We start from the raw sequence: 16,570 nt of genomic DNA, 5'->3' as shown, positions 1-16,570 counted from the left end.
ATGTCTCTACTGATATTCTTCAGAGTTCATCTGCCGGTTCTTGTCGAATGATTGCCGACCTTGCCGACCGAACAAGCCGCGAACGGCACTACGTTATTTGCGTCAATTTGCGTTTGGTCGATATCGCTCTGTCCATCCGGCTCATCGTCGCTGATCGTTGTATACGTAAAAAATACGACGATGCTGGAGCGAGTGATCGCCGTGGCGATCTGAAACGGGAAGTAGTAGTGATCGCTCGATACTTGTTGTTCGATACTCGTACTCGCAACATTCGCCAAAATCGCGGAAGAGGACGAGTCCAACGGCGAGCTGAAAAAGGAGTAGTCACGTGATCGAGGGTGTCGTACCGAAGATCAACCCCGACGGCTCAGCCATCATACATGAATGTGTGCGCTCGTGTGATATGCCGGTGTCCCACTTCTTGATACAATACGATACCATTCGTCCCTTAAAACTAACTATTTGCTTCGGATTACCAGGGGTTCGATCGAGAACGCAACTGTGATCATCGTCGTCCGTTACTATGCGCATTACGCATTAACGACGCATAAACACCGTGATCGAGGTGAGCCGGGGCTGTTTCTCTTTGTATGTACATATAAAGCGATATGTATATGTAAAGCGATTTATTTTTGTGCGCGTTCCGAAGATCGATCTGCGAATGTATGGCAAGTGCTTTTCGGTTTTTCCGTCTCCCTCCATTTGTTGGGGGAACAAGAACGTGTCGAGGGCGAGTTCCGAGGGTGAGTCGCGTCGCGTCGAGCTCCAAAATACGTCAAAATACGCTGAAAAAGAAAGGGATGTATATATCTTGCGTTTAGAATTTTGATTCGTTTACGTGGAAAAATAGCTATCGCTTCTTGTTTATCTTTTATAGTTATCTATTTAAATTATCTTACAATCTGAAATAGCAAAAAGTTCGTGATGCGGTATCATAATAAATAAAAATATACTACTACTACTATTACTTCGATTTTATAATCAAGATATGGAACAAGATTGCAAGTGTTGCAAGATTAATAAAGTTGTTATGTAGAATCTGTCTTTACATTATAATTCAAGAAAATAAATTAACTACATTCTGTATGCTTCTATGAAGCCATCAAAGAATTAATTAAATCCAAAAAAATAATTTTTTAGAAGCTGCTATAATTGATATATATTTAATGAATATCTGTTTTACATGCAGGATTTCATAAGATGTGGACATAACATTAGAAATAAATTTATGATAAAAAGTGTATAACGTATATATTATCTGATCTTGATTCTAAATTACAGATATTTTTATTTTTTTCATTAATTCTCATTACAAACTGAGCTAGCATTTTCTTTAGATGTAATATATTAAACTAACGTATATATACATATATATATTTTTCTTTTTTTCTTCTCTTACTGCTAGTTTGCCTTAAGTGTAAAAACTTATGTAACAGCTAAAAGAAACACTTATATAAAAGTCTTTTCTTCTTTTTTTCAAATGTGTAAATATGTATACATATATTTTATATGCATGTATTCACTTCATACATAATTTAAAAGCAAAACTAAATAAACAGATTCAATGTGTTCTCTTAGGTATTCTGAATATAGACAATGTATAGTTGGAAAGAGTATGACCTATAATAGCCTTTACATATACATGATTTAATGTGATTTATATATAGTGTAGCACATATAACATTAGTCTATGACATGCATATAAAATAGTACATTCATGCATCAAGGAGAAACAAGCATTTATTTAAGACTCAAGGATGTCGATTTTTTGACATAGTTCCAGATAGAAAACTTTGGTTTTTTGTCCAGTTGTAAGATGAATAATAAATTGCATGAATTGCATTAGTGTTTAATATTAACTGTGATTAAGTAGTTGTTGTCATACTAGAAATTCATATCATTGAAATTACAATCTAAAACAAAATTTCAATATTTACATTATTAAATTGGTACTGTAACTTTTTTTTATTTATTTATTGTTATTTTGTTTTCTATTCAGTTATTTTTTTATTAAATTGTTTTTATTTGAACCAGTCTGAAATTTTTTAAAAGACAGATTAAAAAACTGATTTTTAGATAAGAAAATATACACTAATGCTAGTAGTGGTTATTTGCATAAATATAAATTACTTCAAAGTTGTTTAATAACTTTATTCAACTTAATATATGTTCTTTTGTCGGTTATAGCATGTACGCGCTGCAGATGCAGACTGCCTGCCAGGGCGATGGCACCGGTGAACCCGATGACCCCAGCAGCCTTCATCAGGAACCAGTGCGACCTGCTACTCAAGATTGCAGCTCTTTCGATATTGTCAGAGCCACGCAGGTAATGTTAGTGATCGAATTGAAGAACGTATTTATTTTTTCAATTTATATTTTTAAAAAATGAAAAAATTATACATTATATAACTTGTAAGTTTACGATAAATTCATAAATGCGCAATCCATATTATCAAAGTATATGGATTTAAGATGATTGAATGAGATATATTTGCAGTATGGGGCGTTGGAGCGAGTGACACAGTTGATAGAAGCTGGTACTGACGTGAATCAACCAGATTCGGAAAATGTAACGTTATTACATTGGGCTGCTATAAATAATCGCAAAGATATTGTCAAATATCTCATTGCAAAGGGAGCCGTAGTCGATGCTATTGGTGGTGATTTAGCCTCCACACCATTGCATTGGGCCACGAGGTCAGTACTTTAACAAATATTAATATTATTTAAATTGTGAATGTGATATACAGTTTTAATGTGAATAATTGAAATTTTTTAGAAATAAATAATTTTATGCAATGCAAATTAAGCTTCCTACAATTTTACATATACCCTCCATTTTTTTAATGTGAATTTATAAGACAGCTTTAAAAAAAAACTTAAAAAGAGATTTATTTTTCAATTGTCTTTCTAGACAGGGTCATCTCTCCGCGGTTGTGATTCTAATGAGGGCAGGTGCTGATCCAACCTTAAGAGATTGTGAAGGCTTCTCCTGTATACATCTGGCGGCACAATTTGGTTATACGGCTATAGTGGCTTATTTGGTAGCGAAAGGCGTGAATCCAAATATGCCAGATAGAAGTGCCATGACGCCCCTTATGTGGAGTGCCTATAAAGTTAATAGGTACACAGAGTACCGAATTATTATTCTACAAGTTACTCGTTTTTTCAAATAGAATAATGTTATGTTGGTTACTTTAAAGTCTTTCTTTTTACAGTCTAGATCCAACGCGACTGTTGTTGACTCTAGGTGCATCGCACTCACTTACCGATAATTTGTATGGTAATACCGCCCTGCATTGGGCCATTATAGCAAAAAACAACACGGCGATATCCATCTTGGTACAACACGGAGCCTCGTTAGATCTACCCAATTTCCGAAATGAGACGCCAATGACACTACTAGGTCCGCATATCAGCGCCACATGGTTAGAACATAAAATCAGGGATGAGATTAAAGAAAAACAAGGTCGTACGAGAACATGGTGTAGAGATAAGGTAACGATGATACATAAATGTGTCATAGTATGTTATATTTGTGTATTTTTTCAAGTTAATTTTTTAAGACAGAATTTGAACTTTATTAAGCTAGACTTTTCCAATTCTTCTATATGATTGTTTCATTATCATATGTTTTTCTTACAGAAAATTCGTTGGTATTGTATGGTCACTACACCGCTTATAGCATTTTATGTAATTGGTATGGTTCTACAAAGTGGATGGGATTATTTATTAAAACTAGGTGCCTTTATCACCCTTTATGTAGCGGTGTATTTAATGAACCATTTCGTGTTCGACGAACGGCTGTTTCACGTTTTGCCAGTGTCGATTTATTTTGCAACCAAGGTGAGTATAATTCCAAGACGTATTCTCTAGATAACCGAAAACATTTATAAGCGATTTCCGATAAGCTGCTAAACGTGATAAATAATATTGTCGATAAGGTGATAAGCTCAAAACCAGTGTTAACTTAATACTACCTAAATATTGCAGTAATACAATAGATAAAATAAATATAAATATTAATATAAATTAATATAAATATAAATATTAGTAGTACATAATGAAGTAAATATATAACATTTAAAATATTAATTATATAATATTAAGAAAATTTCGAAGTAAATTCTCATATGTTTATGAGTAGATAATTAAATGCGATTTTAATAAAATATAAAATATATAAATGGAAGTCATTTACAAATTATCAATATTATATATATATATATATATATATATATATATATATATACATATATACACACACATATATATATATATATATATATCATAAATATATCTTATTTATATACTTTATGCATTTTTTATGAATAATTACGTCAATACATTTATTGATTCACTGCTTGCCGATTTATACAGTCAATTTTAAACTATGCTGATTTTTCTTTTTCTTTTTTCAGATGTGGATATATATTACATGGATTTTCTGGCTAGGTATTCATGCAGCATGGTATTTATGGTTGTTATTCGTCGGTGGATCTGTTCCTCTCTGGATATGCTTTTTGCAGTCTTGGCGGGGTGATCCCGGAATTATTACGGCTACTCACGAGGATAAATTAAATGTATCTTTTGTATTTTTACATGTAAAATATTTCACGTATATACGGACGATAAATATACGTGTATCTTTGTTTATAGACGATAATTGAATTGGCCGAATCAGGTGGTTTTGAACCGCAATGGTTCTGCAGTAGTTGTTTAGTTCGAAGACCTATAAGATCTAAACATTGTGCTACATGTGATCGTTGTGTAGCACGATTCGATCATCACTGTCCATGGATTAATAATTGCATTGGTAAGTGGATACAAATATTCTGTATAGGATCTATATATAATTCTTTTATTGACTAATCAAACTGCCATATCTGTTTACTCCGTTAGTAGAACTCCGTTTATTTGAATAGGGGAGAAGACATTTATAAGTCCGATAATTGAATGATTCGAATAATAGACGTTCACTAACTCTCTTCCTTACCAGAATTTATTACTGATAATAAAGGAGCTAGCATTCAGAAAATTGGAGTCGAGCACGTCAAACTCCTGTTATCCGAACTACGGCATCAGAGTTTCAATAATAGAAGTTCAATTATAAATTCGGATATTTGAAACTGAGTATACTTGTTCTGTATAAATGGAGTGCAGATAAATGGAGTTCTGCTATATTTAAATTTTGATACTCAAATTATTTTTATTTTTATTCATTTTATTCTCTATCTACTCTCTCTATCTTACTTGTAAAAATTAATAAGAGTTATACATGTTTTATATGAAAATTAAGTATATGACAGTTAAACTAGAATAGTCGCTATTATATCCTACAATTTTTCAGGTGCACATAATCATAAGTATTTTCTTGGATTTCTGACGTCTGTACTAGGATTGTGTATCATTATTTTATTCGCCAGTGTACAATATTGGCAATTCGAGTGTTGGTCAAATTTAACGAATGGTCATAGTGCAGACAACTATCTAGTAGCTGCAGCTACTTGTGACGCTTGGGTGATGTGGGTAGCAGCCAACACGTCCCTTCATTTTTTTTGGGTCGGAACTTTGTTAGCTTGTCAATGTTATCAGGTATGATGATATTGTAATTTTATTATGTTGTATCCTTGATACCGGATAGAAACGAAGGTTCCCGGAGTTGGACGAGTGAGAGAACACATTTTAACATTCACAATAACATTTACAATTTTCCTTATAATAAGTTGGTAGACTCGAGGTCATGACAAGGGAATCAGATTCCCTTGCGATAAGATACCGATCTGGCACTTAAACCGCGATATATGATTATGATTTGACGCACTCACTCGACTATTATCACGTTTGCTCGACTTCTACTCTTGTTTCAAATGCGGGTATTTAATCAGATCTGTTTTGCTGAGCCAGTCAACTGATTGGAGACTTGCCCTGGTTTTGTACAGTTTTTGAAATTAAATTACTTTTGATGTCCTTTATCGTAATTTGCAAATTTTCGCCATGATCCAAATTTTAGGTTGGTCTTTGGCAATAGTTTGGCAATAGTAATCAAAATAGATTTCTATCTAGTTGTAGTTGTAACTATAACAATTATAATGATTTTTATATATTTTGTAGTTTATCATCAACAAAAATGAGAAAACTTTTCGAATTATATTACTGTGACTATTGTAATATATTGTTAATGTATTTATACAGATTATGGTCCTGGGAATGACAACGAATGAACGTGTGAATGCTGGTCGTTACAAACATTTCAAGCAAGGGAATCCGTTCCATCGAGGTGCTCTACAGAATGCCGCCGATTTTTGTAATTTTAGTTTTTGCGGGGTGAAGGCAAAACCTAGCTCGGACTGGTTGCACAGTTTTGATCTCAAACAGAGTATTGAGAAGTTACCTTTGCTCACGCAAAAAGATAATTTTCAATACGTTTAGAGTTCTGTAAGCAGCCATGAGACGCTAATTGTACACATACATACACCATATCATTTATGCCTGACGTACTCCTTGGACTACCAAAGAGTTGCCACAAACATGTAAGTGACTTTCCAATACGGCAGTAATTATGGATATACGACGATTTCGTTCGAACACATATTCTCTAAGTAGCTCTATATAATAATCGCTAAATAACAATTTTCCGACTCGTTTGTCGTAAAAGACTGTTATATTGTGCGAATGTGCATATCCCACCTATATTCTATTTAAATATATCAATGAGTGATTAATCGATACAAATGCACAAATTTCATGATTCAAATTAACCCTCCATTGCCCAAATATAATATATGTTATACTGAATGAGTTTCTGTATTGTTTTTTAAGCTGTAAAATTTCTATTATCGATAAATGGAAAGAGATACATAAAAAAAAAATTAAGATTAGAAAAGTAATCTGTAACATAGAAATTGGGCAGCATAGGGTTACTAATTTCTTCAATCATTTTAATTATATATGATCCTATTTTTATCTTTAAAATTGAAATTTTTTTCTACCAAACTATAGAATATTCTTTACATTAAACGCGTATTGTAAATATTTATCTTAACTCATGCTCATCAATCAATGCTCATTTACTGACCACTTCACATCTGATTTTAATATTGCGATTCATAAATAGCAACTAATGATGATTCAACAGAAACTTGCACTTAGAGTTTGAAGGTATATATTATTCTTTCTCTTTCTCTCTCTATCTTAGTGATTATATATTTATAAATCTAATATTTATAATTATATAAATAATTTAAATAAATTTAATCTACAAAATCACTATGTGTGGTTACAGTAACTTTATTATCGACAGAATAATTGGAAGTCTATATATTTCTCACTAATGAAAATATTCAAAGAATATTTATATGCATTTATTCTCGATGAATTCTATAATTTGTAATTGAAAAAAATCGATAAATATATATAATGATAAAATGCATTGAGAGACAAGAAATAAATATGCAAATAATGTTTAAAATTCCATATAAAAGTGTAAAAGTAAAAAATAAATAATAAAGATGTGGGGCCTATGTGACATTGCTATAAATTATGCAAATTAGAACGCATAAGAAAATCAAATGCTGTGTGGTAGAATTATTATAGCCAAAAAGAACTATAGCTATTTATACTGTTTAGTCTATATTGTTCGTATTTGTAAGAGACTCTACCTGAATTAAGTGCCATGTTATGCTTCTTGAAATGCATTTATGTGTACACAACATCGCAAATTTTTGTTGAGATCATACTACTATTTGTATTGGTGACTAAACATCACTGTTGTGACTAAAATGTAATATTTATAATAATGCGATATTTGCGATTACAAATCAATATTATCAAATTATTTGTAATATTTATTTAAGAACTGTGTTATAACATATATGAAGCATATCTTGTCAAAAACATTTAGATCATAAAATCGCTTTTCATATGTTAAACAAAGAGTAAGTCTAGAGCATCGTTATGCATCAAAGAAATGATTTAAATCGACTAAATATAACAGAGAATGCTCTCTGTCTATTGTAATTTACTATTTAACTGATAATTCTTCCAAATTATATGTACAAATTATATTGCAGAGAAAAAAATGAGAATTATTGCTTGTAAACATTCCAATTAACGGTAGCATTTTATAAGGATGAGGATGTAGGAAATGTCAATTTATAGAATATCTCGTCAAATATTTCGATTCCCATAAGTTGATTGATGAAAAAAAATATATTGTATTATTTTTAGATGCGCTCATGGAAATGAAAATTGCGTAAGTGTAGCGTAAAATAGATTATTCTAAATTTAGTTAGAAAAATACGTTTTACGTTTTTCTTAATGTAAAGTATTCTTATTTTTTAGGAAAATAATTTTAATGTGATGACTCTTGATTTCGATAAATGCATATACATATAAATAAATCGATCAAAGATTATTTGCACAGTATAGTTTTGATTTATAGTTTTGAATTAATATAGATATAAATATATATTTAGTATATACATGTATGTAATTATCCTAAATACGTAAGAATATACTAAAGGAAATATCGCACTGATGTGTTTAAATCGAAATTTTTTTTTCAATTATAAAAAAATTCAGTAATGATTTATTTGTATGTAAATGTTATCTATTTTAACGTGTCTATAAATAAGTATTTTATTTTATTTTAGTATTGATTCTAGCATAAGAACTTTATATGATTCAAGTCTTCGAGATCATTGGTATAAGTTTAACTGTCTAATCTTTCGATTTTTAACGGTTGTATTAGTTAATACTTTTCTTTGATAACTTCTTGTACAGAACAATGAGAAACATCGTGTACAAAATGTTGAAAAAACACAGATAGTTTTAATATGGATATACTTGACATAGCAATCGCACGATTACTGCAAAACGAGTACTCCATGTCAATGTGTTAGCAAAAGATACATGTATAAATATTATAAATATACATAGAAGATATAACTAATTGTACTATAATATTATTTGTCAGACAATTATGTTTGTTAAAAGGACTTCGCGTCGGACAGCTCGATTCGATTGTTACATTAATTACTTTTATTTCTCAATCTAGTCTAACTGAGATTAGTAGCAAACAATAGCATTGATATATTTTGTTAACTGCTGTGTTGTGATTACTTCCTACACGGAAGCTCTAACCGTCGAAGTAAGCTGTATTAATCTTCTAATGCTGTGTGTAATATTTGGAAATCAGGATCGAAATCGATATAATTTGGCTGAATTTCACACAAGATGAATAACATGAACGCATAACAATTTTCGCGTTTATTTACATTATAAATGAAACGCGACAACTAACATAATGTTCAGATTTTCATGTAAATTATACCGATTTCCATCCTCGCAAATCATGAGTATCAATGCGTCGTAAAGCAACCGAAATGATACGAGATACAAATAATACGTTTTTACAGCCGAAAAATACACATGCAATATCATAATGAATGTATTAACACACGCACGTTTCTTACATCGCTACATTTTCTTAAGCTCCATAAAAGTAATCTTAAGATTATATGAAATATATATCTTATAAAAAAAGGAAAGAACAGATGAATTCATAGATATAAAGTTATAATTCATGATGCGACACCTTTATCGTTACTGTGATTTGCGAGGTAATATGAAAAATATATGTAACATGCATACATTGAATGTTTGAATGTTTGCTGTTAAATTTTTGATGAATTATAACATAATATATGATAATGGTGTGTCCTGTATTATCTTTTTAAGTGATAATCGTCCTATTTTACTTCCAACTCTGTTCGATGTAAATAAAAGTTTACATGTCTAATACTTCACTCGATAAGAACTCAATTTGAAGCAAAGTTGTATACATGTGTGTTCTGCTTTTTTCTTGAAAGCAAAATTAAATCGTCGTGCTTTATATATTTTCTTTTTTTTTTTTTCCCGCAACTATGACAGATAAAAAAAACTTTTTTGATTGCGAGCAGAATGTTATTCTCAGAATAACATTCTACATTCGATTTTCAATCGTGACAAAATTGTTTGCTATAATTATTTATTTCTTTGTATATATTTTTATACGAAAAAAATTACGCGTATAAACATCGTTATTTTTTTCATCGTGAATGTTTTCAATCTACAGTAGATTTTTTTTTAGAAAATTTTATTGGATTTGATTTTCTTTGTATCTTAATTTTTAATATTAATTATTATGACTCTAATACATCTGTAATATTTACGTATAAATTTCCATACCGAGAATATATAATCGAGAATAAAAATTTGAATACGAAATGTATCGTAATTCATGACATAATAAAATATGATGTTTTCTTACACCATGGTATATATGACTGCAGGTCGCTTTTGTTATCGTTTTTGTTCCAAGTTTATGTTGCAGTTTGGTTTGCGTTAATGTTATTTGACGTTAATGTTATTTTAATTTTTTATGTGTTGATCGTAAGGGAATGCGTTTAACATGGTTACCGGAGAGGACTGTTCCTGCGCTGACACGACGGAACCTTCCAATTTAACGTCCTTGCGTTCGGATGACGCTACCTCGGCCATAAATTCCGACGTAAATGCGTTCTGCACCGAAACGGTCGATAAGAGAACCGACACTGTTAAAGAACCCAAAGGCATATTGTCACATATTCTTCAAACGTATTCTAGCAAACTATATGTATTATACAAAGCGTCCCAAAATCATCAAATATTTTTTTGACAGCAGATTCTTTAGTCGAATAAATTTAGTCAATTTTTTTTTTTATCAAAATCAATGTCAATGCATAGAAGGGAATCTATTAATACCTTGGACAAGTCTAAATTAGTCTAAATTAAAACATTGTTTTAATTCATCTTGCGCTAAGTCTATTTTAATTATTTTTATTTTTGAATTATTCTATATATATATTTTGTATGCAGAAACGGATTGCAAATATTCCGATGCATCGCTAATTGCAACTTACTGCGTAGCTGCACCAGTCGACATCCCATCCACGGTTCCAGGAAGATCGGATCGACAGTCACTTCGGAAAAAATCGAGGAGCCAGCCGCCTGCAACGCAACTTCAATCGAATTTCCCATGCCTTTGTCATAGCCATAAAATGTAACATCCGCCCGTTGCACCTATGTATCTTATCTTGTTAGTCGATCTACTTCTTAAAGCAGATTTATCATTCCAGCAATGGCTACGTTCTGCCTGTGAAACTCAAGGAAGGTACATAGAGACGCCATCAAGATGCACCGAAAATAGTTGAAATGATAGTTGCATTTTTCAGATAAACCGCAATCGCGTCCGATCTGGAGCCGCTTAGGCTGGAAACGGCCGAGAAACGGCAAAAAAGACAAGATGTATGAGATAAAGCTAAAGCAAGTACAGTGTTCCCATTATGCCAAGATGCGTGCAAACGGCGCGCCAAAACAGCACATCGACGTACTGCAGCCATCTCACGAATTTCAACCTTTTATCTCTCACAAAGAACTATCGGAAGGGATACCGAGTAAGAATGCCAAGATCGACACTGTCAAATCAAAACCACCTAAATATCCAACGAAAACGAAACTCAAGAGAGAAGAAATAGCGGAAAAGATCGAAATCTATTATTTTGATCACGGAAACTCCGCGTAGGTATTAACTATTCGACGAGAATATTTCTTGAACATAAAGGATATTCTTCAATTTGCTTCAATTTGCGCTCTCTCGCAACAAATTCGTCTTAATATTTAGATTAATTTAAATTTTTGAATTTATTATAGTTAAAAGATCAAAAAAACGATATAATCACTCGGATGTAATACTTTTCGCAGATATTATCGAACAACCGATTGCCATCCTGTACTAATCACGGACAAATGTGCCGAAAAAACTGATCAGGCGGCAACTCGTTTTTGGGCGGAGATCTTTGGCACAATTCACATCGGTATCGCCTTCGTCACAGCTTTTATTCTGCAGCTTCTACGCTTCGTGCTCTACAGCGTGATCCGGCCGTTGACAGTGGGGATACTTCAATTAATAGCGGATTACTTTGTAAAACCACTGCTGTCTATTCTGTTTAACGCTCTCATACAACCGGTATTGATCCTGTTCTACAATATTGCGACGTCATTGAGGGATCTCTGCGAACCGATAGCCGAGGCGATGGGTTTATTCCTGAGGGAGATCGCAAATGTCTGCGCTGCAATCAGGATCGTGGAGGTGAAGCACGTTCACGCGCCGACCACTGCTAGCACTTGAGCTCTCACAAGCGAAAATTGGAAACTCTTAAAGATTGAGTTTTAGTAACTTAACTAAAGACTCGAAGGATTTTCGTGAATCTGAGATCACAGACTCACTTCCGAGGGAAATTTGCATTTCTATGTGATGCACTTTCAATTCATGACCAACAACATGCCTTAACACCAGGTATATATTTGGTATTATTTTAACTTTACAATATTATTGTATCATTTTTTACAGAACAAATTATCTCTTATAGCAACTAGCTTTGTCAATAATAATCAATGTTCGTTCTTTGTCACTCTTGCGCATTCTCTCGTTCGCTCTCGCTCTCTTTCATCTTCTTTCTTTCGTTCTTTCTCTCTCTTTCCCTTCCTCATGTATCTTACCATTTAATAAATTATGTACAATCTCACAAACAACAAACAGAGGAACCTAATTACATCATTTAGTTGTTCACACTTTGCTATGTACAGGTACTACTGGTATCTTTTTTCTTGTTTTTACAGAATCACTGCTTTCTCTCATTCTCTCTCGCACTCTTTCATTCTCTTTCTCTCACTCTTTCATACTTCTTTTCATTCTTACCAACCGATCATATCGCAATATACGTTATTTTTCGCATGTAATCTACAAAAAGAAAAAAAGGAGACAAAAAAGAAATCGAATGAACGAACGTATCGTCATCTATCGTCACCTAGTCTCAGGAACTGCAACCTCTGCTCGTTCGCTATAACGCATCGCAGCGATCTAGGTGGTACTGCTACTAGTGTTCGTAGTGGTCGGAGTCTCCTGGATGGCTAAGGTCTGCGAAGGCGCGGATGTCGAGTCACCTGCAAGCAAACAATCAAAGGAGGGATCAATAACAGAATCGAGCATGTATCTCTCCGGATCATATAACATAGTCGACTAAACATACACTTATATAATATAATACGCCATAATTAGGTTCGTTCCTTAATCGCGCAATTGATCCGTAATTAACAAGGGAGTCTTCTCTCTGCAAGTTTGTGTACCGTCGAACTTTATCGTTGTCGATAATGAATACCGCAGAAATATCAAAAGCACTTCCATACATAGCTTCTATTTATCCTTTTATAAATAAATACTCTCTAGCTTAATTTGAGCCTCGATTTAATTCAATCGTGCTTGTTTCGATGAAAAATTATAGCAATGAGAATAGTATCGTTCCCTGAGACTTATTGATCGTCAAGAAAAAAAAGTCTACTGTTCAAAACGCGCAATCCAGTCTCGGATCTCTTGCCGGCATTGCATAATCGGCATCGATCAATACCGCATCGGTGGTAACAACGGTCGCAACGATGGTCGCGGTGATAGCGTATAAAACTTACCCAAGAGGGCGGCTTCTAAGTCCCCCAGGATCTCCGTCTCCTTGGGGTCTATAAGGTTGAAGCGTTGATTAAGGAGCGTGAGGTGGGCGAATACACAATTGAGGTGAGCGTGCAACCCCAAAAGCGCCACCTCCCTGAAGTGGCAGTGGTAGATGTGTGCCACTACGTGGTACAGTAGCCGCAGGATCTTACGCACTATCGACTCGAACGAGCTCGGGAACTCGTTTGCTAAAAAACAGTGGAAATTAACATCGTCGCAAACATTGATTGCTCTCGGACTATGATTATGTAACGTAACTACGAATGAAATCAATAATTATTAAAATGAAGGTGTAACGTTTATTAATTAATTATATTGAAATATACTCTAGACATTAAATAAATACGAATTAAATAAACTAAATAAATATATAGCGTTAGAGAGAACAATTTACCATATTTTGTAGGGAATATAGTTTCGTCGCTAACGGTGCGTTGCGTAAATGTCATAACATAGTCTATGTATTGTGGCGCCGCAACCCTCGTTTTCTTCCCCTTTTCGTCGAACCATAGATACGTTCTGGAATGATAAATCATTTGTAACAAATGTATCGATTACTATCGATCCGTGATAACTTCTATGGAGCTTGAAACGCCTCGGGCAAGGAGATACGTACCTTAAGCCGGGACCGGTCATGTCGGGACAGCCCGTCATGGTGCAAAACTCAGATATTGTGCCATAGACGAGATTAATATGGTCGAACAATGCGAGGGTGTGCGACGCCAGCCATTCGTTGTAGTCCAGGCCGGGCGGTAGGTCCACGAGCATCCTCAGGTCCAGCTCCGGTAGCTGTCTTTCCAGGGCAGCCTCCTCCAGGTACAATTTCGGATCCTCCGTGGTTCCCGCATCCTTCTCCTTTCGTCTGGCCTTTCTGCAAAACGAGAAAGCAGTCGTACGGTCAGTCGAGACAAACCTCGGAAAGTTCTTTCAGTACGCTTAAGCCAGTCAAGCAGAACCATAGGTGTCGCGTGTAAGAGGCGTATATATGTACATGTAACACAACACAGCCTGTGTGTAAATGAGATTAATGGGGACGCTGTTCGAAACCAAATTGAAGGAGATCGATTTTTATTTATAGAATTTTATTATTATAAAAATCGAAGAGTCCATAATTAATTAAATTTGATTTCGAACAGCTTATACAGTGATAATAGATATACTTGCAAAAGGGACGAGAGAGAGAATCGGTTCTTTTTATTGTAGAATTGATAATTATACAGAGAAAATGACTTAAGATTAAAATAACGAAAATGCCAATCTTAAATATAAAGAATAATGTTATAGACGATATCGAATACGTCGTGTCGTTTAAAGTAAATCTCCGGAAAAATCAACAGAACATTTTTACAACGCATCATTATTGTCGTTTTACAGACACGCTAATTTGTGGTCCCCAGATTGACCGGAACAGATTGGACAGAGCGTTTTGTCTTTAATCGACTGACGCGAATTCATTAATCAAATCGGCGAATTATCGGATTTGCACGATTACCCTCGACGCTTCCCGAGTCTATTCAATTTGTCTTCAATTTATCAGCGAAGCCGAACGTTGTGTCTCTCACGTCACGCCCTCAAGAACGAATCGAACTCATTTGTATAAATAAGATGATAGAGAACGTTTTTAACATTCGCTTCATTAGAAATCTTTTAATAGAAAATTACAAAATAATGTGGCTCAGTTGAAAAATCGGAAATAATTATAAAAGTCGATTGTTGCAATGCGCTATTATCGTATGCAAAATAGAAATTTCACCTCACTTTTGCCAGTAAATAAATAACGATAATATTATAATATAAAGCGCTATATTTTACATATTAATAAATATATAGAATGTTCCACATATAAAAAATTTAATCAAATCTTTTTACAAAATTTTTTTTTTTTTCCTTTAAAAGAGCAAGAATTTTCAGATAAAGTTAATTAAAATTAAGTATACTGTTATTGAATCTTCTGAATATCACGTACATTTTTAATAATGAAGTTAGAAGATTAAAAAGTTAAGACATTGATTAATTGAACTTTCGCAAAACGAAAGATTATTTCAAATAATTTATTATCTGAACTATTCTGTGTAAGAGACATCCTGTATATTTAATACAAAAAAATCTATACTCAATAAATTTTTTAAAAAATAATTATTAATATATATACATATACATATTACGAGATAATAAATATATATAAAATCTTATTATTACGTTGGTGCAAAAGATTTTGATGTATTTGTCAAAAAGTTAAAAACAAAATTATATAATTTCGTAGCATTTTTATTAACTAAATAGTCATCATTGCTTCTTCTAGAAAATAAATTTTCAACTGCTTTTTCGAAAAACTCAGATAATCAGATAATGTCATTTTACTTAAAAAATAAAAGGACGGCAAATGTTTTGCACCAATGTAATAATAAATATGAAGAAAGTAAACGTTCTAATTAACGTGTATCGCACGCAACTAACACAGAGTGTCCTTGTTTGCACGTGAGGACTAAACATCACAACTGATTTTCGAGCTTGTTCAGCCGCGAGACGCAGCAGCCACGTCGCACATTCAGCTTCCTGCCAGTGAAAAATGCAATTACATGCAATAACGATAGCAGCGATGTTCAGCCACGTCTACACGATTCAAAGCGCGCACAAATCTCTCTCTAGAAAGCACACATGCTCCTGGAAAGAAGCTGCATCTCCGCATAGAAAGAAAAACGCTGACGTAAGTCAGCCTAGGTATACAAATTCATCATCGTCCATGACGTATGTCTCTAATCGCGTACAACACAGTCATTTCAGTACAATAATACTCGTCTATGACGCTATCGATGCCTTATCAGGCACAGTACAGACAATTTATTACGGACACTCGATTCTTCCCAATATATATCCCGTATATCTCGCATAGAGAAGATGCGCTTTAATTACACCGGGCTAATTTCACGTTTACGGCACGCACATATGCACATATCTATACGATATCGATATATCGTTTGCGGG

General features: G+C 33.4%; 3 protein-coding genes and 1 long non-coding RNA gene across 9 annotated transcripts in view; 2 read left to right on the top strand and 2 right to left on the bottom strand.

The window, feature by feature from the left end:
• Positions 1-65: 65 nt before the first annotated feature.
• On the top strand, positions 66-9,714 carry Hip14 (palmitoyltransferase Hip14). Of its 3 annotated transcripts, none has more exons than XM_087411199.1 (10): positions 66-565; positions 2,188-2,326; positions 2,498-2,697; positions 2,915-3,124; positions 3,219-3,498; positions 3,646-3,846; positions 4,422-4,583; positions 4,660-4,816; positions 5,351-5,595; positions 6,196-9,714. In XM_087411199.1, exons 2-10 carry the CDS (start codon positions 2,189-2,191, stop codon positions 6,430-6,432), a joined length of 1,830 nt encoding a protein of 609 aa, XP_087267325.1. In that variant the 5' UTR covers positions 66-565; position 2,188; the 3' UTR covers positions 6,433-9,714. The 3 variants fall into 3 exon arrangements, with proteins under 3 accessions (XP_087267325.1, XP_087267323.1, XP_087267324.1); XM_087411197.1 differs by having other exon boundaries at positions 3,204-3,498; XM_087411198.1 differs by lacking the exon at positions 66-565 and adding an exon at positions 584-743 and having other exon boundaries at positions 3,204-3,498.
• A 694-nt stretch (positions 9,715-10,408) lies between these two features.
• LOC147908102 (uncharacterized) lies at positions 10,409-11,079 on the bottom strand. Its single transcript, XR_015546664.1, has 2 exons — positions 10,944-11,079; positions 10,409-10,595 (listed from the first exon to the last, which is right to left on the bottom strand). It is a non-coding gene; the product is annotated as an uncharacterized LOC147908102 (long non-coding RNA).
• Positions 11,080-11,326: 247 nt separating this feature from the next.
• On the top strand, positions 11,327-12,755 carry LOC105145895 (uncharacterized). Its single transcript, XM_011055793.2, has 2 exons — positions 11,327-11,601; positions 11,785-12,755. Exons 1-2 carry the CDS (start codon positions 11,327-11,329, stop codon positions 12,209-12,211), a joined length of 702 nt encoding a protein of 233 aa, XP_011054095.1. The 3' UTR covers positions 12,212-12,755.
• Mob2 (MOB kinase activator 2) overlaps positions 12,366-16,570 on the bottom strand; it is a 27,694-nt gene continuing 23,489 nt past the window's right edge. For all 4 annotated transcript variants that reach the window (XM_087411213.1, XM_087411214.1, XM_011055791.2 and 1 more), the window contains 4 exons: positions 14,202-14,456; positions 13,980-14,104; positions 13,546-13,773; positions 12,366-13,026 (listed from right to left, as the gene is read on the bottom strand). In XM_087411213.1, coding sequence (XP_087267339.1) covers positions 12,944-13,026; positions 13,546-13,773; positions 13,980-14,104; positions 14,202-14,456 — 691 coding nt within the window. In that variant the 3' untranslated portion in view covers positions 12,366-12,943. The remainder of the gene's footprint in view (positions 13,027-13,545; positions 13,774-13,979; positions 14,105-14,201; positions 14,457-16,570) is intronic.

The sequence above is a fragment of the Acromyrmex echinatior genome, chromosome 11 (genome assembly GCF_024713525.1).
Source record: "Acromyrmex echinatior isolate Ae372 chromosome 11, ASM2471352v2, whole genome shotgun sequence".
Lineage (NCBI taxonomy): Eukaryota > Metazoa > Arthropoda > Insecta > Hymenoptera > Formicidae > Acromyrmex > Acromyrmex echinatior.
Note: the sequence above shows the minus strand (reverse complement) of the source record. Positions and strands in the feature narration are given on the sequence as shown.